This window comes from Microcebus murinus, chromosome 23 (assembly GCF_040939455.1).
Source record: "Microcebus murinus isolate Inina chromosome 23, M.murinus_Inina_mat1.0, whole genome shotgun sequence".
Classification (NCBI taxonomy): Eukaryota; Metazoa; Chordata; class Mammalia; order Primates; family Cheirogaleidae; genus Microcebus; species Microcebus murinus.
The window spans coordinates 10735669-10759551 of NC_134126.1; the positions used below are offsets into that span (position 1 = coordinate 10735669).

Genomic DNA, 23883 nt, shown 5'->3' on the forward strand with positions numbered 1-23883 from the left:
AAAGAGCGACTTTTCTATTCACCAAAAATTTTATTATTGGCTGTTACTCGTTGTGCTCTTATGCTTATGAGCTAAGGGTGTCATTAATTGGATTTTTTAATTTGATATGAAAGTAATAGAGAGAATATGAAAACCACTAGGGTGTCACAAAACTAATGCTTAAACTATTTAGTGAAAGCAATTCTATGAAATATTTAGCTGATGATTTCTTTCTTTGGCTTTTGTTTAGTGTAGAAAAAAAAGTAGGATTTGCATTAATCAACTATTAAAAAAAGAGTCAAAAGGAGAAAACATGAATATGCAAAGGGAGCCATTGATGTAAACTCCTGTAATTTTTGAGAGAATCCTCTAAGATTCTATTGCTGAAATTTTAAGCAATTTTTAACAATTTGAAACAAGTGTCAAGCTTTCAGAAAAATTGCAAGTACAATAAATAGGAAGATATTTTTTTTTTATTTTCTGAGCCATCTAGGAGTCAGTTGCCAACACGACGTCCTATCGCCCTGAATACTCTAACGTGTACTTACCACAAATAAGGATAAACTGCGCTGTAACCACAGCACAACCATCAAAACTGGGATTTTAACGTTGACACATTACTTTGATCAAATGCTCAGATCCCGTTCATACTTTGCTAGTTGTCCCATTGACATCCTTTCCATAACGGTAAGAAATTGGCTCAGAATCACATGGTGCTTTCAGTTGTCATAGCCCTTTAGTATCCTTCAGTCTAGAAAAGTTCTTCAGTCTTTCCTTGACTTGCTGGTCTGAACAGTTTTGAAGATTACAGACAGCTGTGCTTGGCATGTCCTCCAATTGGGTTTTCCTGCTACTCCTTCCTGACTAGGTTCAGGTGACACACGTGATGGCAGGACTGTCACAGAAGGGATGCCGCACTCTTATTGCATTCTACGAGATGGTGCAAGATTTCAGTTTGTCCTGTTACTGATGACCTTAATTTTGATTACTTAAATCTGCCAGGTTTTTCTACTATAAAGTTACTTTTCTTCCCCTTTGTAATTATTCTATAAAAGGAAGTATTTTGAGATGATGCAAATATATGATTCCTTATTAATCTATCAACTTATTTATCTATTTACATCAAGTTAGAGTCATGGTTTCCAATAGTATTCAATGGGTTACAATCTGTTACTGTCATTTATTTACTGTTTAATTCATCCCAAATAGAGCTAGAAGGTGTTGCCTCAAACTGAGTTAGGTGTCTTTTTTGACATGCCCTTATCATCCCTGGAGCACTTTTCTCTCTGGCAAAATAAAATGGTCTAGAATCATCTGATACATTTCCTGTGCTGGAATCAGCCACTTCTACAATACAAGGAGGTTGACTTTCTTGTAGTAAATGGTGGGACTTCAAAGACAAGTACTGAGCACCAGGTGTGCGCATGGCTTTTGGGCGTATCACTGCTACCCAACACTGTCACTGACAGACCAATGGCATACTTCATACCAATACCGCCAATTTCAATCTAAAACAACAGAAACCTTGTGGTTTTATTCATTTCCAGTGATGAACTCTCAGTGAGAAACTGGATCCTATTACATTACAGTTAATATATTGAAGTATTTGATCAATCCCCCGTATGCTACCAATCTATCTCCATGTCGGTCCACCCCTTCCTGTGCACAGACACCCTCCTGACTCTGCTCAGGGTTCAATGTCCCATTCTGCCTCACTGTTGCTCCATGACCACCCCCACACTGCCTACCTGTCTCCACTTCCCCCAGTGGCTTTGGGATGCAATTATTTGGGGAGTAAAAGGAAAGGAAGGAGAAAAGAAATGGAAGGAAAACTACTGTTGAAACTTTTAAGTGTTTTTAATATTGGGGAAAAAAGTCTAAGATTTTATCTTTCAGAAAGGATGAATTTATATTATGTACATTCAGAGAGAGAGAGACACACAGACACACACACAGCTTTTATTTTGTTGCTTTTATTGCTTATCATAAAAAAGGAAAAACCCTGAAATTGGACAGCTTGTGCATGGCTGAAGTAAGTATGATCCCATCGTGGGCATGAACAACCAGCAAATTGGAGTGGTTATGCTTGTGTCAAAAAGCCAAAGAGGGCCGGGCACGGTGGCTCAGGCCTGTAATCCTAGCACTCTGGGAGGCTGAGGCAGGAGGATCACTCAAGGTCAGGAGTTCGAAACCAGCCTGAGCAAGAGTGAGACCCCCGTCTCTACTAAAAATAGAAAGAAATTAATTGGCCAACTAAAAATACATAGAAAAACTTAGCCGGGCATGGCGGTGCATTCCTGTAGTCCCAGCTACTCGGGAGGCTGAGGCAGGAGTATTGCTTGAGCCCAGGAGTTTGAGGTTGCTGTTAGCTAGGCTCATGCCATGGCTCTCTAGCCCCAGCAACAGAGTAAGACTCTGTCTCAAAAAAATAAAATATAAAAATAAATAAATGAAGCCAAAGGGTCAAGCCGAAATTACTAGGGCATGCTGATGATTTCTGGGAAGACTAACAGGATATCTCACTTATCAGTCATTCTTTGGAACGAAAAAGTATATATTTAATTTGTAAATATATATATGTGTAAATGTATATATTTGCCATCAAAATGTGTGTTTTTCTATAATCGAGATTCTAGCAAATTCACAAATGAACAATTTGGCAAAGCTGAATTAGATAAGGAGCCTAAAAGCACGTGACCAAAAGGAAAGCAGGTGTCCTAGATGGTTCCAGCTTTAAAATCATTAGTCTTTCAAGTGTTCGTCTAATTTATTTCTAGGATGCAGCACAGATTGTGATGTACAGGCCACAATGTCAAGGGCATAGGGCTCTGGTTAAGACATAATCATAATCGTGATCTTGGGCAAATTTCTTAACCTCACTAGTCTTATTACTTCACAGGGGTTTGGGACGGATAAATTAAACAACATTTCCAAGTTTTAAATAAGATACATTTTTTATACCTCCCATTCTGGGCACATTGTTCCCTTCCCTGTTCCCAGAACGTGCTTGGTGCTCTACCTCAGGACATTTGCATTTGCTATTCTTTCTGCCAGGAATGCTCTTCACTGGGATACTCAAAGTTCTTGCTCCCTTAGTTCTTCACCTGTTCACTCTGATGCCACCTTCATGCTGCAACCTTCCCCAGGAACAATCACCCATCTCCAATACTTCCCAGCCCTTCTTTCCTCTTCTTTAATTTTCTCCTTGGCACTTATCACTCTTCAGCATTCTAGATGCTTATTTGTCTTGTTGATCATCTCTGGTCACCTCACTAGAATGCGGGGTTCTCAAGGGCAGGCACTTCTGCCAGTTTCGGCCACTGTTGTACCCACAGATCTTACAGCATGCCTCACGGCATGTGGCAGGAGTTCATTTGCCATATGCATAAATCAACGAACAAAAGAATAAATTTTCAAGGTCTCCCTTCTTCTTTATTACTATTTTATGTCTTTCCTCATAGGCAGAAATGGGTGAAAAAGAAAAATAAGACAAGTGAATAGAAGGCTTAAAGAAAGGTAATTCTAGGAAAGGAAAATGGCAAAGAGCAAAGGAAAAAGACGAAGACCTTAGCTTTGGAGCATCAATCCTGAGCCACTGCACTTCAGCCGCCACTGAAACCACAGTGGTGCGACACAGCCTGTCCTAGCACCAACCTTGCAGATGCAAAAGGCAGGCCACTTCATTAAGCCTGATACAGCCCTTGCCTCTTTTCTGGATTATTCTCTGGGGTTAGCTACACTGGTTCATAGATAAGTAGTCCAGGATAGTATCAGCAAAATGAAATGAGGCATTAGAAGTGATGACATATTTTTTCTACTTATTTAATAAATATATACCACTTGTTCAACAAATTATATATTTCCTTTTTAATAAAAACAACTATGATTTAAAATGAAAAGTTTCACATTTGAGTGTAGGATTGAAACCTTTTGTGTTTGGATGCAGTGAATCTGAAAATCTTTCATAGTGGCAGTACAGTATCTCACTAAAAAATAACAATAACAACAACAAAAATTCAGTTATTTCATGTAAATTTGTAAATTTATGTATTTATTTCATATATGCAAATATAAATAAAAACTAGTGTTGTCTCATGGAATGAATAAATCTAGTCAGTGAGTAACATTCACACACAATGGGATGTCTTACTCTTTGAGATTAAACTGTTAAATATGTTAAAAGGAAAACCACATTTTAAAAAACAGCACACATAAAAAAGTTGGTGAGAAATGTTTAAAAATACAGTATATGCCCCTACATTTGCATCAGGGAATTCACACTGACAGAAAATGTAGTTAAGTATATCTTTACGTAATCGACATCATTTGTCAACCTCACAAACTTGCAGTACCATTGTTCCCACGCAGCCCAGTAACTGCAACTTTGAGCAGTGTCCCGTCTCTTATGATCAGCACAACCACGTGTGCTGCGTTTTTAAATCCAGTTGTCATGGAAATCCAAACTTCCGGGTCAGAAACCGCTGCTCTTTCCAGTACCCACGCTATGCTGGGGGTTTACTTAGAAACTCCTTGTTGAAAAATCTCCTTGCCTCAACATTACTGAGGGAGACAGAGCAACGAGATGGGTTCTGCCTCCTGTATTCAATGCTCTCGATCATGGCATCTTTTATCACCTACAAGTAGAGCCAGAAGACGTATAATTAGTGTTGCTATGAACTCATTTAAGCATTTTTTCACCAAAACGAAACCATAATTGATCTGTTGATAAGACTATTCTTTTTGATATGTATGGAGAAAAATCTATGAGTTGTACGTGCACGTTTAAATTCAACATCCCACCATTACACTCTTTGTAAGCTCATATCCAGCTACTCTTCCTTCCCCCACCAGAGGAAAAAGTATTCTGGGGTGTTCCAGACTTTGTGCTGATAAAGTCAGGAATGAAATTTTTGTAGCATGGTAAACGTATGTTGGTTCTGCCCTTCACAGAGAAAGTGAAAATAGGAAAGAAACAAAAATAAATCTATAATTTATGTTCTTTATGGCAAATGGGCAAGTAGATATGAAAGAACAAAAGAAAAGTACAAACTTTCCCCGCTGGGGAGAGAAGGCATTGCTGAAGACTTTCCCTGCTTCCTCACCGGAACGAACACAGCCATAAAACCTGAGTGCCCTCTATCTAGGAAACACCTTGCTCTGAGATTTCATTGATAAAAATGCACTGCTGCTGGGCATCTACCCAAATGATCCAATGACACTCTACAAAAAAGACACCTGCACTCGAATGTTCATAGCAGCACAATTCATAATTGCAAGGCTGTGGAAACAGCCCAAGTACCCATCAATCCAAGAATGGATTAATAAAATGTGGTATATGTATACCATGGAGTACTATTCAGCTCTAAGAAACAACGGTGATATAGCACATCTTATATTTTCCTGGTTAGAGCTGGAACCCATACTACTAAGTGAAGCATCCCAAGAATGGAAAAACAAGCACCAGATATATTCTCCAGCAAACTGGTATTAACTGAGTAGCACCTAAGTGGACACATAGGTACTACAGTAATAGGGTATTGGGCAGGTGGGAGGGGGAGGGGAGTGGATATATATACACATAAGGAGTGAGATGTGCACCATCTGGGGGATGGTCATGATGGAGACTCAGACTTGTGGGGGGGGGGAGGGCATTTATTGAAACCTTAAAATCTGTTCCCCCATAATATGCCGAAATAAAAAAAAAATGCATTGCCATTTTTTATTCAGAATAATCTTGACATATACCCAAGTTAATGGTGGTCAGGAAAAAATATAGGCAATTGCAACCTCTGAAAATTGCCATTGGAATTATCAGATACTGTTTAAGGTATGAAGTTAGCCTGCTAGGAATTTGAGGAAAGAGGAAACCATTTGGAATCTGGTAGAAGCAGTTATTGCAAAGCAATGGGAATGGGCTTTGGAACAGAGGCCTGAATCTTGTCTCTGTTGCTGCTTTAGAACCTTGTTAAAGTTGGCACGATTCCATTGCCCAGGATAGGACTACAGGATTTTATCTTAAATGATCAATGAGCTAGACATATGGGGGCACCAATAGAGGCAAGTCACAGAGTTATTCCACGATTCCCTGTGTTCTCTACCCCAGGGATTGTTACACAACATTCAGGCATCTCAGCCCTCTGCCATGGTGGGAACACTTGGCAAGTCTGAGCAGTTTAGGACCCCACGGCCTCCTGCCACTCAGAGCTGTCGTTGCCCGCTTGGTCTTGGAGATCGTGCACGGAGGTTTACCCATCCCCTGTGCAAGCTCACTGGGCAAGCACAGCTCAGTGCGTGGAGGAGACAGATATGACACCACAGTGACACTAACATGCAATTAACATCCTGATAATTTGTGTCAGCCACAACAGGCAAGCCTCTCACCCCCAATAGTAACTGTAACAGCACTCATATTCTGGAAAGAGGGAGTTATCAGAGGAATGTGATTCTTTTATATGCTTTATTTTAAAAAATAATACATATAATTATCTTCTGGGGAAAATGGGCTCAAATGTTACTGTCTTTTAAGTAAAGCAGATATTTGTTGATCCCATTTTTTCCATGAAAAAGGGAGACATAATTAATTCTGTGTGACAGAAGATGATTCCGATGTATAAAGAAGACTTTGACCAAGGGCCTCTTGTCTGTATGAGATGAAGGGGAATTAGTTTAAGTGCTTGAGCCTGATTCTTCTTCTTTAAAATAGAAGTAATATCACTAATTTGGGGTTTTGTGGGGATTGGAGATCATTTATATGGAGCGCTTTGCACAATGCCCGGCACGTGGGAAACATTCTGTTAACTAGCATCTATTACTGTTGTTATTTTTAAACTGATCACATGTGATAAAAATCAGGAGCTCTAAATGAGGCGCTCTAAATTAAGTGAGGCTATAAAGTTCGCAAGAAATAAACACACCATGTGCATAGCCAAGAGTCAGCTTATTGTATTGTGTAAGTGAGTAAATCAACTTTGCTATTCAAAGTGTCCTGTCCTGCTGCATCTTCTTTTATTGATCTCTCTGCCTTTCTAGGGACCCATGTTGGCAAGTTTATCAGTTGTTTTCTCCTTCTTCATAGTAACCCGAGAAATATCAACGCTCACTGCAAAGAAGTTCCCAAGTAAAATAAAAAGCAACTGTCCACTTTTCAAACACCCAAAAAGCTTTAAAATAGAAAAGATCACAGGAGAAATTATACTGATAATGACTGCTGTCATTTCTTTATAACAAATTCATGAGCATGAAAAAATCAGCAATAGCAATATCAAGATCTAGTGGATTTACCATAATTGGACCTCAGCTGGCGTTCCTAGTAAACAAGCCATTCTGATCAAGGAAAATGAACATTTACATTTATAACTCTGAAAAAAACCCAAATTATATGCAATTTGAATGTGCACGTTGAACCCACCACTAGGTGGCATATTAGCACTATGAAACCATTAACCAGGTTTCAGGTTTTTGAAATTACTGCAGAAAATACCCAGGCCCTGGGAATTAAAATTCTGTGATATGAACAGAAGTTAATCAGTACTAGATTATTAAATTCAAACCATTTGGCATGCTACATGATGTAGCATACATACGTACTAGATGTTCCTATACGACCTTTTGGCATATATATAACTAGATGAATCCAAAAAGGCAATATGTTAAATTTAAATCTTTCTAGGAATTATACAAAGAATAATCTTAGATAGTGTTTATATATATTTTATAAAGATATTTTATATATTATTTTTAAAGATAAGAACTTTGACTTATACCTAGACACTCTTATCAAAATGTTGAAATGTCAATAAATTAAGGCTTAAGTACTAGCATTTCTGGATATGGCTGTCTCATTTTAATTGACAGTTAATTCTTAGAATTCACTATTCAGTTAATAAATTGAATGAGTGAGGCTGGGAAACAATATATTCTTCTGTGATAGCTGAATCAATCAGGTCCTACAAAGAAGATGCTGGAAGGCACATTTCCTCCAGATCAAAGTGGTGCCTTATGAGCAGAGTGCAGAGCCATGCTACATGGCCAGGCACACACTGTGGACAGATTCCCCAGGGTCAGAAACTCTGTCTCCAACCAACAGCGCCTTGCAACCCAACACCTGCTACCCCCAGTAAGGCAATGACATTTTAAACATGCATCATGAAAATTTTACTGCGTATTTATTTTAGGTGCCTGGAGTTGTGATCAATATCTCTAGAAGATACAAGGCAAATAAAGCAAGTCACTGTCGTAAAAGTGTTTATAATTTATAATTAAAACCAGAAAAGATATGAACATGAATAATCATTATTGTCATTATGATATCAGCTGCTTCAATTTACTGAGTGTCTATTAAATGCTAAGCTCTGAAATTATATGATTTTACTTAATCCTCATCCTAATCCCACAAGATATGTATCATTATTTGCCCTTACAAATGAGGACAGTAAAATTTGGGAAGGTTAATAACATGCCCAGTGTCACCTAGGCAAGAGGCAGCAAAGCGAGGATTTGAATACCACATTTGGTCTGATTCCAAAACCTTGGAGTCTCCCACATACCACATGTCTACCAATACAAGCCACTATACATTAAGTTTCTTAAAAAAAAAAAAAAAAAAAAAAAACTTGAAATACCACTGTAATTGTAAAAGCATTGAGGCAATGTCCAGGCAGTGAAAGGAATTTGGGAAGATTGAGTAAGTGCAGAAACCTGATGCTAATGAGAAACCCAGGCTGCTGTCACGAAGTGAGCAGAAACAGAGCAGAAGTCCCCTAAGATAAACTGGAATTTAGCTTCAGTAAAGCAGGCCCGCCAGGATCTTGGGACAAATGAGGCAACAGGAGCGTGTGGCTGCCTGAGACAGCGTGGCCTCCACAGAGCCAAAATTCAGATCGGAGTGTGAATTGAGGAGAACTAGCCTTCAGCCACGGTATTCACAGCTACAAAGTTGAAACCTTCTTTTATGGGATCAGCACAGAAGTGAGTTCCGTTCTAATAATTTATATTCACAATTTCCACTATCTGTAACTCTAATGGTCCGTGGCAGTAGACACGTGCCTGTGTTGCTAAAGTGTCAATCACTATCCTACTGTTCAAAGGGTGAGGATGAGAGATTTAGCTAATGATCAAGCCTAATGAACTCTCCAGCACCCTAACCTCAGCAGAGTTTAGTTGCTCTTTATATATATCACGACTTACCAAGAAGTTTGATTCGGAAAAAAACAAGTGTTTTCTTGGTTAAAGTGGAAGAGCGGGGAGTCACCAAGGGAGATATAAAATGTCGGTGCAAATTGAAAATTTTACCTGGATATGAGACACCCCCACCATACACACACACACACACACACACAGAAATCACTAGAATGTGAGTCTCAATGGTCATACAATTTAGGAGAAAGCCTGTATTTATTTATTCAGAAAACGTTTACTTACTGTCTAAGTGGGTATTATTACCTGTACAAACTTGTCTATATTGTTAATTCTGGGCACTCACAAAGGCCTTTGGGTGTCATTACCATGGATTTTCAGGGGTACAGGCTAAGGACATGCATAGGTAAGGGTCCCCTTTAGTGAGCAGCTTCTGTTTCCAGGGCACCTTTTATGCATCACCCTATTAAACACTCACGACTATAATTAGAATGGGTTCTATCACACCTGGTTTAGAGAGATAAGGAAACCAAGGCTCCAAAAGTTTAAGTAGCCTATTCAAAGTTACACAAGAGGCCTGCCTGGGACTCAAAGATGATATAAAGCCCATGACCTTGCCCCTCCATGCTGTGCCAAAAATGTCAGCAGAATCTGTTAAAAACGGCTTCAGTAATGGCTTGTGAAGAATTAACATTTGCTGAGCTGTAAGTTAGGACAGTTATTTGGGGATTTAGTCTATTTTTGTTCAGGCTTTAACTTTTTCATTTATATGTCAAACTACTTTGAAGAATATTTGTAAAATATATAAATAGAACTATATCATTCCTTATAGCAAATAGTTTAGCAGATTTTATATAAACCAGAACAGTAAGAGAAATGTAGTTGTTTAACATATATATGTGTATGTGTATATATACTTCCAAGTCCAATAAAGCATTTATATATTCCTACAATCTAATTTTTTCCTTTTGAGCATAACTTGTCAAGTTTAATACATTTTATTCCAAGGAATATATATAGTTTTGAGTTTATTGGCTCATACTGACAAAATAGGATTACTGTGACATTAACCCTTAGCTCTCTTCTCTTTTAATAGCATGAGGTTTGATAAAACACTATTTCAAAAACTCTAACTCTATTTCAACTCTATCCTAACTCTATTTCAAAAATTTCTGTTCATTCTCTAAAAATCATAGATTAAAATATTCATTTTCTCTTAATATTCTTTCAATTTTCACAATCACCACAGAAATAAAAATGCAGCATGTGGCTCTCAGATGTCCACTGCCTATAAGATTTTGAAAAATGGAAATAAATCCATTGAGAAAATGATATTATTATATAAATTTTGATAAGCATGTTTTACATGAATTTTCACATATTTTTAAATGAAGGTTTAAAAGAAAGAATTTTAGAGTTGTAGGAACTGAAGCTTTTGGGCAAAATTTCTTATGTTTACAGAAATTGAGGATATTGATTAACAAACATATTATGAGGCAACTGTCATGACTGTACACAATATATCATTAGTAGTCTCAGGCCAAACTAAACAAACAGATGAACTGTATTTGCCAGAGTTCTATAAGCTCTCACAAGCTATAATTAAAGCCCGTATACACAGAAGACTCATCCACATACTCTTGAATTCCTCTGTACCATTCAAACAGTTTCCCAGAAGACTGGCAAATCAGACATGATGCCTTTCCTCTCCATTTAATTTTTTTCTTTTTCTCTTTTTCTTTTCTTTTTCCTAATGAACAAAATCCAATTGGGCCAATTAACTTGAGCTTTCACAACTGATCACGATTTTTGAGAGACTATGATTTGGAACCACAAGCCAATTGTTTTGATTATACAATAGTGTTCATAAATGGTGAGTTAAAAACTAAAGACTTCACATAGACACAGAATCTTGGAAGCAGATATACTACTGATTGGAATGATTAATAGTGAAGAATGACTTGTTTCTAAAGTTTCTAAAGCAAAGCACACTTGATATCTCAAGGGCTAACAATGGGGAGGCTATTATCTTTGGCAACACTCCCAAGATCCACAAAAAGAAAATATTTAAAAGCATAAATATATTCACTAAAATTCATGTCATGATATTTTTGTAGCTCAACTACACTTCTGATTACATTCCCTTTCATACTTGTATATTTTCTTTTCATCATATTTCTTCCTTATAATTTATTTTATCATGTGATGAATACATTAAATACTTTGTTAAAGTGGCTGAGTATTAACCAAATATTCAATAAAATAATAGCAAAGAATATGGCTTTGCCAACTTGGAGGCATGAGTTTTCTTATTTGTGAGTTTTGTAGGGTTCTTCTGCAGATTAGTAAACTAATTCATGAAAGGTAAACGGGCCTATTTGGGGTGCTATCATTCAGAAACTTTATTTTTAATTAATTAAAAAGAAGTTTTGTCATATTCAAGTGGCATGGAAATAATTTGGCATTGTCAATGGTCAGTGGAGATACTTACATCAATGTTGTTCAGGGTATTGAAGTACATAAGATCATGTAGCCTCTTGAATGCTTGATTTGGATATTGAAAATTGAAGGTTGAAAATGGTGATTCGGGGTCATCAAAAATATCAAAGTCAGCTATTTCTTTCTCTTCCTCAGTTTCTCTTGGAACACCTAAATACCGGAACAATCACAACTTGGTGTTATATTGAAAACTACAAAATATCTCTAAAACTCGGGGAATAAAACAACAGACATAAAGATGGCATTGGGAGCCCCCACAGAGCCATGGAATCTGAGGTATCCCTGGACTTCATCATTTCAGCTTGTTCTGCCTGGATGACTTCCCTCTGCCCCTGTCTGCAGCTTGTGCCAGAAGGCTGTCTCCCCTACCCTGCAATTGTAGACGGCTGCTTTGCCCACTAGCAGCAGGCTGGAAATTCTGGTAAATAACACTTTGCCCCAGCCAGCGGTCAACCAAAGACTGTAAGGAGTTGGGATATAAATATCCAAGGTCTCCTGCCTTTGGGCTGTGTGTGGGAAGGATGATCCCAGGGAAAGATTCTATTCCATTTCCTAGACTTTCCCAGCAGGGTCAAGTTCCCCTTGTTCCCATCATGGCAGCCAACTGATTAACACATGCTTTGTTGTCTGCCTTCCTGCCCTTCCCCACTTCCTTACTAATAAACCGGAGTGTTCTCTAGTTCACCTAAATAAACCATTTGTACTTGAGTGCTTTTCTCAGAATCTGCTTCTGGGGCAACCCAAACCCAAAACATTATGTAATTGTCTTCATGCCATAGAAATCCCCTCTATGTGCCAACTGTTTATTGGGTGTTTCCTTGAGAATTCAGAGTGATAGAAAATTCTCTATGCTTTAAGTGCTCCACTGTTGGATAACTACCAATGCCAGCCAGTTATTCTTTCTTCTATGCTAAAGTATGCCTCACAATAACCTACAAGCCTACTGATCCTTCCTCCGTCTTCCAGAGAAGCTTAGAAAAAGACTATTTTCCTCTCCATATTACCATCACCCATCTTCTCTATTTTTTGTGTCTTTCCATCACATAATGGAAAACTACATTTTCTGGTCCTAAAATCACACGGTTTTTAGAGCCGTAAGCATCCTGCCTGTCAATCTCTAGACTTCCTTTTCTTAACCATTATTTTCAGGATACAGAAGAGTCAAGAGACTCCTCTGGATGTAGTAAAATGGAACAACAATGCCTTCAACTTGATTCTCATTTCCTATGAAATGCAACATGGCAACATGAAATTGCTAGGCATGTTGTGCTGTTAGATTATGTTAATCTTGTGGTCAGCTAAAATTCCCAGGATCAGAATTTTTTGCATGAATTTTCTGAAACAAAAGCTCTCTTAAAAGAATGATACTCAAAATATTTGATTCAAAATCAATCAGAACAAACATAATTCAAGGTCTTAGACTAAAGCCCCCGAGATTATTTGCTAAGCTAGTTGTTAACTATTCACTTTCTGGTCTGTGAGCAAGTCAGTGGAAAGAAAGAACAGCAGTACTTGGAGGTCAGCACAGTAGCTATTTATCAAGGTGGGGAGGCATTTGATATTGCAACAGCTGGTACAGCAGTGCCAGAATGAAATACCTCACTATCAATTTGGCTTCTCTATTAAATTTCTATTTTGTGGAATATGAATATATCCCAACATACCTGGAGCCTTGTACTTTCTGAAGTTGATGTTGGCCAGAACAAAGTGGATGATGGTTGGGCAATCTTTATCCACATCAGGATTCTTGGGTTTAAAGACATAGCATTCCTTCAGTCCTTCCCGATCAAATACGTTAGGATCAATCTTTGGAAAGGGGAGCTTGTTCATTTTAGCCCACTTTTCTGCAAGTAGAAGTTCCTGTGAGGGAAAAATGTATTTGTTCAGCTGATCTGACCATTATTCAATATGCATTAGGTGCCTTCTATGTGCCAGCAGTTTGCTCTTTGCTAGGATGAATAAAGACCCTGTTGCCAAGAAGCCCATCAATTTAAAAAATATATAAAAATACTCTCCAAACAAATCCCCCTGCTGTTATATCAACTTTTGACACAGGGCTGGCTCCACAGCAGGCATTTGGAAAATACTGGTAAATTAAACTGAATGAAATTATGCTGAAGAAATAACTAAAGAAAAAATATTATGGTTCCAGAGTATTTTTAACCATGCAAATGTTTTTTAACCCTTAGGATTAAGAAGAAAAGAATCTGATGACACAGAATCAAGAACATTCTTTTACTGGATTTTTACCTATATCATCTACACAAAAGTGTTAAAAAAAATACCTATTAAAAATCCATTCATTTTATGTACGTGAAAATATTTGAATTACTCTGAATCAGCTTTTGTTGGCATCTGATAATGAAAAAAGTTGAGCTTCCGGCCTCAGCCTGTTGCTATTACATGTGTAATGGTCAATATTAGACCATACAGGGGTCCCAAGGGTTTTGTTAATGGCCATGGAAGATCATATTATTATTTCCACATATTAGCTCTCTTCCTGGTAAAAGGATTATACATCCCCACTACACTGAAGAGACACACAGAACAGAGCCACAGCAGCTGACATGTAACATGACCAAGAAATGCATGTCCGTTGTCCACTGTTGAGATTTGAGGTTGGTTGGTTTTCTCTGCATCAAAGCTGAGTAACTCAGTGGGTGAGCTCCCAGAATTAAATGTAAACTGAGAACATAAATCAAAAGGTAAAGTTGCAGTGCATAGACCTTATTTCCATTTGCATGCAGCTTCAGAGAAAGTAGGATAAATAAGAAGCGGGGTATCAGAGTGGTAAAAGCACAGGCTCTGTGGCCAGATGCCTGAGGCCAAATGCAGCTCTGTGGCCTTGGGCATATTTCTTAATTCAACGCCTCAGCACTCGATATCCTCAAAGATAAAATATGGAAGACATGAATAATCCCTCTCGCATAGACTGCTGTTGGAATTAAATACATATTTTTATAGTGTTTAAAATAGTGATTATTACATAGTAAGAGCTCAACACATGTTTGATAAATAAATACCAATAAAGAGAGCAAAAGAGATGGAAAGAAAAAGGAGGGAGGGACAAAAGAAAAGAGAGATAGAAACAGTATTAGGGAAATTTCTAAAGAGAGAAGGTTTGGGGGCTGTCATTAGAATCTTAAGTTACTTTAGACAATCCTTGTCATCAATTGATCAATTCAATAATAATCATTAGTGGTCAATCTAGGTTCCATGCTGGAGTTGGGGATATAACAGTGAGTAAAACATTCATGGCTCTTGTTACATATGGGATTTGTAGCCTGGGGGGTAAGAGATGGTAATCAAGTAATCCTTTGTGTTTAAAACTGTGATAAATGCCAGGAAAAAAGGTACAGATTGAGATTTTGCAGTACACCCTGGGCCATTTCCCCAGAGTATTTATTAATCCAACAATTATTGAGCACCTGCTGTGTTCTAGGCATAGAGAGAGGCTGTCCCTGAGGGCAGGGAGTTTATAAACCAATGGGAGAGTCAAACAGATAGTCTAGGTCGGTATGATACAGGCGGGGAAGACGCTGGGTGGTTACCCACCTGGGCTGGGCAGTCTGAAAGGCCCAGCTCAAATACACACACCTCAAGCTGCTGACTGGGTAACTTGAGGCAAATCGCTTCACCGCCACGGCTCAGCAGGGAACAAATTATTTTGGAGGGCTGCAGTATACAGTGATGCTCCCTAATGGCACAGTAGGGACAATAAATAACAAGCGAACAGGCACTAGGTTGTTCACTATCCCTGAAATAACCGCCTCTCAGTGCCATCTCATTTCTATTTCATCTGTTTCTTATTTCTCAGCAACTCTTTTTCTACCACTGTAGAATAAAGCTAATGCTATTACCTTTCTCACAGGATTGCTGTGAGGATTAAATGAGATAATGTATAAAAACCTCAGTAATTTAGATTCTGAGAAAACAAGCACTTTAACATAGGTCCTTAAGTTCAGAGACAAATACACTTTTCACTGAACATTCACGACTCTTGATGCTTCTGCAATGTCATGAACTTCAAGTTGATCAACTCTTTCTCAGTACTATTTACAAAGAAATAAAAAATCCCAGAAAACAAAGGATTTAATGTACAGGAAAGCATTTGCTTCATAAACTATGAAGCTAAATAGAATATGTTGCACTGAAAATTCTATATAGGTATGAATACTTTGTTTGAAATTCGAGAAAACCTCTCTACCCCCCCCTCCATTCAGTTGAATTAATCAGCTTGTTTATTTCTTGTCTAGCACCATTCACGATTATTCATTCGTGATTATTCAACAGCAAAATAAAACCAAAAGTTCACATTGTGGAGCAATTGCGTGAGGAGAGGCAAAAAAGGGCTTTCTAGTGTTTACAAACATGACTCAAAGGCATGACCAATGATGTGTGGCCGTGGGCAGAGAGAGGGAAGGGAACTACGTGATGTAGAAGCCAGGCTATTTTTAGACAGCTCACTTCACGCTGAAACCAGGAAGAGATGGAGACTTTCCCTTTCCTCACAGGACCCTGATGTGGAAAAGATTAAAAACCGATGATGATAGAGACAGTGATTACAAGATGGAGAAACCATTTCCTCTCTGATGTCTCATTTCACTCTGTAAAGACTTGAGAAACAATGACACAGACTCTGAGTAAAACACACTAGTTTTTTCAAAGGATTCTAAAAGCAAGCAGTGAACAGAAAATTATAGCAGTGTGCCAGAACTGTGTTCTGTCTATAACTGCCCATTTTGGTGGTTGTTTGACACCTCAGATACTTCACGTTTCCACAGACTAGTTTATGGTAAACTTACAATGTACTAACTAAAATGATTTTCTGTGAAGATAAAAATGTGACAGTCTCCTTCAAAGTATTCTTTTATCAAGTGATACTTTGTAAAATGTGTGTGCTCGTTGTTGAGTACTGAAAGCTGACTAAAATGTCTTGAAGGAGGAAAACAAATAAATAACATAGAAATAAATACTATAACTAAACATTAATTCTAGATAACAGAAATATATTCAAAACATAGTATGAATAGCATATATATGCCATTTTGTTTATTTATATGTAAATATGTATTTTTAAATATATGAAAAGTATATTTATCAACATAAATGCATATATGTAAAATAATAAATTGGCTTTTCATTATAGGAAGTAGAATTTTTTGGCTCTGTGCGAACCAAGAATATGTGTTTTCTATTCTATGTTTCTCATTATTTAAAACTTATTTTTAAGATTGGGAAGAGAGATGGTATATAAGCATGTAAATAAACACCAGAATCTTAAAAAAAATATTGAAGCTACTAACATAAGGTACATCAAATAGAAATGACAATTGAGAATTCATTATTTTATGGTTATGGTCACTCTTTCTTTCAATAAAAGACATTCTAGTATAGGCATGAAGGTAATTTTCCATATCTAATATTCTATAGAATTTACATAGTACGTTGTACTTTTTGTAGTTCCTGTAAGTTCTTCACAAAAAGGTTAGTATAAACTCACAAAAATATGTAAAGAGAAATTAATGTCGGGTATATCTACTCATCACAAGACATCTGGTCCGGGCTGGGCGCAGTGGCTCACGCCTGTAATCCTAGCACTTTGGGAGGCCGAGGCGGGCGGATTGCTCAAGGTCAGGAGTTCGAAACCAGCCTGAGCGAGACCCCGTCTCTACCAAAAATAGAAAGAAATTAATTGACCAACTAAAAATATATATACAAAAAAAAAAAAATTAGCCGGGCATGGTGGCACATGCCTGTAGTCCCAGCTACTCGGGAGGCTGACGCAGAAGGATCGCTGAGCCCCGGAGATTGAGGTTGCTGTGAGCCAGGCTGACGCCATGGCACTCACTCTAGCCTGGGCAACAAAGTGAGACTCTGTCTCAAAAAAAAAAAAAAAAAAAGACATCTGGTCCTCAGTGGCCAATACGGATATAGTAGATGGATTAGTGGCCCCCTAAAAGATAAGTCCATGCCTTAATCCTTTGGCCCTGTGAATATGCTCTTATTTGGGAAAATAATCTTTGCAAATACAATTTAGTTAATGATCCTGAGGTGAGATCATCCTGGATTATGTGGATGGGCCCTGAATTTAATAACAATTATTCTTATAAGAGATAGAAGAGAAGATACACTTGCAAAAGAGAAGGCCATGCAGAAATGGAGACAGAGATTGGAGAGATGCAACCACAAGCCAAGGAATGCCTGGAGGCACCAGAGCTGGAAAAGGCAAGGAAGGACTCTAAGGCGGAACCTTTGGAGAGAGTGCAGCCCTGCTGATTTCAGCTTTTGGTCTCCACAACTGTGAGAGAATAGGTTTCTGTCGTTGGAAGCCATCATGTCTGTGTTGATTTGTTTTAGCAACTCAAGATAACTAATAGAAAAGGTAAACCTGGAAGTACTACATTTAATTCTATGCAGTTTCCTTCATTAGCCATTGTGGATTGGGGCTCACAAAGCCCCAATAAGTCTTGGACTAATTTGGCCATGATCTGGGCCAACCTAGCAACTATAAATAAGCCACATAAAGAGATTCTAAAATGCGTCATGCCCTAATGTCAACAAATAAGTCTGATCACTGTGGAAAAATACAGGTTCTTTGTCCTTTATTATAAGTTTAAGTGGAGTTTTAACCCTGAGTGAAACATAGGAAGATAAATTTAATTTATAGACATTATTCCTATCATTTCTGAAGACTGCCTCATTTCAAATTGTCCTTCTTTCTTCCTTCTCTCCTTCCCTCCTTGCCTCCTTCTCTTTTCTGTTTTTTTATTTCCTTTAATTTTTAAGAAAATAAACCCATGGTTTTAGCTTCTGATCATGAAGCACATAAAAGAGCACTGAAAAACCAAACCATATTTATGTCCAATATATGGTAGCATAATATAGCATAATATAATTTATGGCACAATAACTTAAATCTATTACTCTCCATAAAATTTAGTAAATTAAAGGGGAAAAAAATATCTAGTAGCAAACTCTGAATTCTATATTCCTTTTAATATTTTTTTTCCTGTCAGCAAAGGAATATAAAACAGGGACTCATATATACAATCAGATATAGTAATGTAAATCGGTGCAGCTTTTCCAGAAAGCAATCTGGGAATATTTATTAAAAGTCATAAAGTGATACATGTCTAGACACCAACCTAAGGAAATAATAAAAATGTGATTAAAGATTCATATATAAGGGTAATGATTATGGAAAAATGTGGCAAGGCAGCAATAGTCTAAAAGTTGAAAATAGAACACTGCTAAATTCTTGCATATTCATATAGAGAGATACTATACATCTTTTTATAAACATCTTTTACATTTATTGTATTATATATCTTTATAATCATGTTTAAAATATTTAATGGCATAGGAAAATGGTTATAATATAGTTGTAAGTAGAAAGAAGCAGAATACAAAACTATATGACCCCGGTAGTCACACACACACACACACACACACACACACACACACACACACACACTACAAAGACAGACTAGAAAAAAATACCAAAATACTAGCTTTTGTTTAGAAGCACTTGCTGTATATCCCAAGTTTCCATGTATTTTACAACTATACATTCTTCTTAATCACAAATAATAAGTCAACATTTTAGGAGCACTGCAAAGTATAATGGTTCTTTTTTAGAGGTGCAAAGTGATATTCTAAAACGTCCTCTCAATATGAACTCATTGAGGCAGCGGGGCTCTGATTCATATATACAATGATGACTTTGACATTTTAATCTCCCATTGGTAAAATGAATAATACAGTACCTTCTACCACCATAATCAGACTGTAAGCTATCATCTTAGAGTCATCCATTGAAACCCACCTCCCCACTATTGCTCATGGGTCATCAAATTCTGCTCTTGGTGTTTCCAGTCACCCGCCCTGGCGCAGTACTTCATTATCCTATGGTTGGCTAATTCCAATCCTTTGCCTTCCATTCTCCAACTCATTCTACTTTCCACTGCCCAATTAATCATCCTAAAATTCCAATTTTATGAAATAATTTGTCTGCTGGAAATCATCCACTGGTTCTCTATTCCCTATCATTCACTCTTAACTTCTCCCTTGAAGCCCTCCTAACAGAGCTTAGTATCTGTCAGTCTAATCAGATCACTCCAGTCTCTCAGATGTGCTCAATGCCGTCTCTGTGCTGCTTTCATCCTATGTCATGTATTTCCCTGTTCATCAACACCAGGATACACCAATCTATTTGTATACTAATCTGCTAGAAAACCCATACTTACACAAACTCAAATAATCAATAAGTAGATCTTCTGTATAAAAGCCTTTCTCCCCAAAAAGTCAAAAGGTTACAGAGGTCAGGAACTATGTTTTCCCATTAACTGCTGCGCAAAGCACAGCACACAAAAGGCATATGAAAAGGTGCACAAAGCAGACAGCTAGTAAAGGGCATTAGATCCTCATTTTGTAGGCCTGGAATCTGATCTAAGCCTGACCACTTCTTAGCTAGCCCTTCCCCAGCCAGGTCCTACCTGTGCTTGTGTCACACATCTTATTTAATTTGTTAATGAGGCCTTATCTCACCAATCCTTACTGCCTTGTCTAAATACCACTATCTCATTCAAAAATGATAAAATATGAAAGAATTTCAAAAATCTGAGGTTTTCTATATATTCAAGGGTAATTATTATAACTGCCATTAATGTTGATAGCAATTTAATCATCATATGATAGAGAAGAAACCAGATGTGCTGTCAGAGGTCATGGGTTATAACCGACTCTTCCTGGTTAGGAGATGATGGACTGTTTCAATTAATCTCTATGAATTTCCATTTCTTAATCTACAAATTGGGAATAATAACTCCATCTCTCTTAGAGCATTTCATTCATTCACTTACAAAAAATGTCCTACATACTCACATTTTGGCCAGCACTTACAAGGCAATTAGGACCAAATGATTAACACAAACAAATGCATGTGCAAAATAGTATTATAGGCCCAAGGAGTTCACACACAGTGGAAGCAGTATCTATGTAAGCAAATACATGCAATACACCATGATAACTGCTGTATCATTAGAAGAATTCACTAAGTCCTGAGTACTGTAACTATATGTGCAGAAGTCAAGAAAGATAACATCTGTGATGTGTCTAAAGAAAGTTGGGGGTATTCCAGACAGAGGAAACCAAAAGCATTTATGGTTTCACTTGAGTGATGCCACAGGGCTGCCCAGTAAACTTTCTACATTGCCCTATTTGGGACTTTTTCTCATTTCTTCACAGAGGCAATCTTTAAATCACTCCACACCCTCCCTTTTCTCATTCTCACAAGATGACACTGATCCTAATTCCTATAAAAGTTAGAAGTCATCAGGTGAGTTCTACCCTAACTTCCCTTCTCCATGCCCAACAATGAGTGTCCACCCACAGCCATTATTCTCCCTTCGCTCTTGCCCCAATATGGACATTTCCACGCTACTCTCCATGTGTGTCTTTAATCCCCCCACTCCTATAACCTTCCCAGACTTTATCATATGTCTCATTTCTCTATGCTCCAATAATATCTTCTTCATTAATAACTCCTAGACATCGGTATTCAAACATGCTCATCTCCTCTATTAACAATCTACCCCCCCCACCACACTCACATGGTTTTCTTCTTCCTCCTACATTTTTACAGGTACCATCCATCTCCTTCTTCCCTAAACAGTCTACAGAACTATCTTCATTTTTTAAAAATTTCCACTCATCCCTGAAACCACTCCATTCCAGTTTCTACCCATCAAAGACTTCTTGTTGTTACTATACATATTTTTAGTTGGTTTTTGTAACATTGCATACTTCCTTTGTTGTCTTCCTTTCCCCTAGATATCGTTCTTCAAAGTACTATTCTGAGTATACTTCTCTTCTACCTAAAACTCTCCACACATGGTTTTAGATATCTTTTACCTGCTAACTCCCAAATCTCAGCCTAATTTCCTTTCTAAACTTTGGACCTGTTGCATCGTTCTCATCCTGCTCAGGACTGTGAACTTTATTGAGCTCATTGGAATCATTTAAATGTTTCTTCAAGCAGAGGAGTGACTGAATCACATCTGCATTTTAGAAATATTAGTAATAAAAATGTAGAAAACAGGCTAAAGGGATAAGAAACTGGGTTCACAAGGACTAAGAGATCTATGAAGCGTGCAAGAGAATGTGGGAGAGAACAGAATGCCGTACAAAGTATCTTTACCTTGAACGGAGGACTGGAGTCACTTGGTCTTGCAGAGAAGTCAAAGGAGATGATAAGGTCGACCCCCCTCTGCGGTCTCAGGATCAAGGGATATGGCAGGTTAAATGTGAGGCCACTGTCCACTACGTGAATCTTTTTACTTTTGACATCCAGAGGCTCGTATATTTGCTCAAACTCATCAGGATCTTAAACAAAAGAAAGCCAAGAATGATTCGAATGATCATTTGACATTATTTATGACATAAAAAGGCTTGTTTAAAATCTGAGAGACGGAATTTCATATGGTTGGGCCCTCAGGCTTTGAAGACAGAGCTGGGCATGGGACCAACTTTAGCAATTTTAAGTGAATTATTTTCTTCAAGTCTTAGTTTCTTCATCTGTAACATCAGAAGGTAATTATCAAATAAGGGTGCTGCGAGGATTAAGTTGGACAAAGCATGGAAAGTACTAAGCTCAGGTCCTGGTATTAACTCTAAGCTATGACCACTTTAATAGTATTATCTAACATTATAGAGTCTTTACTGGTTCATAAACATTTCCTCATACATTCTCTTGCTTAATTCTTACAACAGACAGGTGAGGTAAAGGACATCTACAAATGGAGAGTGAAACAAATTAAAATTCATCTCTAAAGTGGCGTCACTAGGAGTAGCAGACTCTGAACGCATTCCAGGCTGCCTCTCTCCAGCTGAAGTGTGTGCCCAAGACAATAATCCAGCCAACACACTCAGCAAACACGTGTTGTCTACTACCACTCAGGCACAATTCTAGGTGCTGAACAACATAGATACACACTCTGCTCTCACAGAGCTTATGTTCTGAGTACATTTCTCTTTTAGCCATCTTGAAATATACAGTAAGTTATTAACTACAGTCACCATGCTGAGCCAGTTCACCAGAACCTTTTCTTCCTGGTGAAGAAGTCTCCCTCCAGGAAACTTTGTATCCCTTGACCAAGGGACATTTGACCTTTATCCCTTTCCTGTTCGCATTCTCCACCCCCTCTCCTCCACGCCAACCTCTGGTAACCACCACTCTACTCTCTGCTTTTGAGTTTGACTTTTTTAGATTCCACAAATATGTGAGATCATGTGGTATTTGTCACTTTATACCAGGCTTATTTTTCTCAGCCAAATTTCCATTAAGTTTATCCATAGTAAAAAAAAAAAAAAAAAAGACAAATGGTAAGCAGTATTTCTTAATTGTGTAGCAAAGAGCATAGTTTTGCAAGATATAAACAGATGTGTCATACACAAAATAAAAGTTAAATAATAATTAAATAGGAGCATATCCTGAGTAAGACAAGATCCAATGGCTTAAAGTAACAGCCAATTATATTGTGTATTACTAGTCTCCTTACTATGGTTTCCACTACCATCACTTTAGTATGGAGATGCTATTTAATCCTCTAATAACCGTATAAAATAGGTACTACTATTATATTTATTTTATAAGCAAACTGAGGCTTATGCTAAGTAACTGCTCAAGATTGTCCTGCTAATAAACAGCACAGCTAAGATTCAAACATAAGCTGTTCTACTTTTAAAGTACTATATTCAAGGCATCTTTAAGTAGGACTTAAACTCATTAGGGTATCCCATTACATTTGAAGAGGGAGATAGAGTTGCCAATTTTTCCAAATTTGTTTGAACTTGAACTGAATTTATCATGTAACATCCACTAAACTGTCATAGAGTATGGGATAAAAGCCATATGGAAGAGTATCCTCTCATAATTTAAAGCATACAAGGTTTTCAAACTTGTGAATGAGTTAATCAGGTTCTCTGATAGGTACAGAGACATAAGCCTATTTTGTAATTATGTAACATTTCCTCAAAGCAGTTTAGTTGTGGATATTTGTAATGATCATTTTACTAATACATCACACAGATTCAGTTTACAATGTACAAATATTTGGATGTCTGTGTTTTGAACTCTGGCCTAAATTAACTCATGTCTTGATTTCTTATTCCAGATGGTGCATGTAACAGTAAATAGCATCAACACAAAAGTAAACAGGAAAGAAGTCATGTAACTAATGAAAAGCTTCTCCAAAATTTGTTTCTACA

The 23883-nt window shown here is 37.6% G+C and overlaps 1 protein-coding gene across 1 annotated transcript in view; it reads right to left on the reverse strand.

The window, feature by feature from the left end:
• Positions 1–4020: 4020 nt before the first annotated feature.
• Positions 4021–23883, reverse strand: part of PLA2G4A (phospholipase A2 group IVA) — a 133313-nt gene continuing 113450 nt past the window's right edge. The window contains exons 15-18 of the mRNA XM_012736544.3: positions 21815–21999; positions 13278–13473; positions 11606–11763; positions 4021–4613 (exon numbers count right to left, since the gene is read on the reverse strand). Of these exons, the coding sequence (XP_012591998.1) occupies positions 4482–4613; positions 11606–11763; positions 13278–13473; positions 21815–21999 (671 nt within the window). The 3' untranslated portion in view covers positions 4021–4481. The remainder of the gene's footprint in view (positions 4614–11605; positions 11764–13277; positions 13474–21814; positions 22000–23883) is intronic.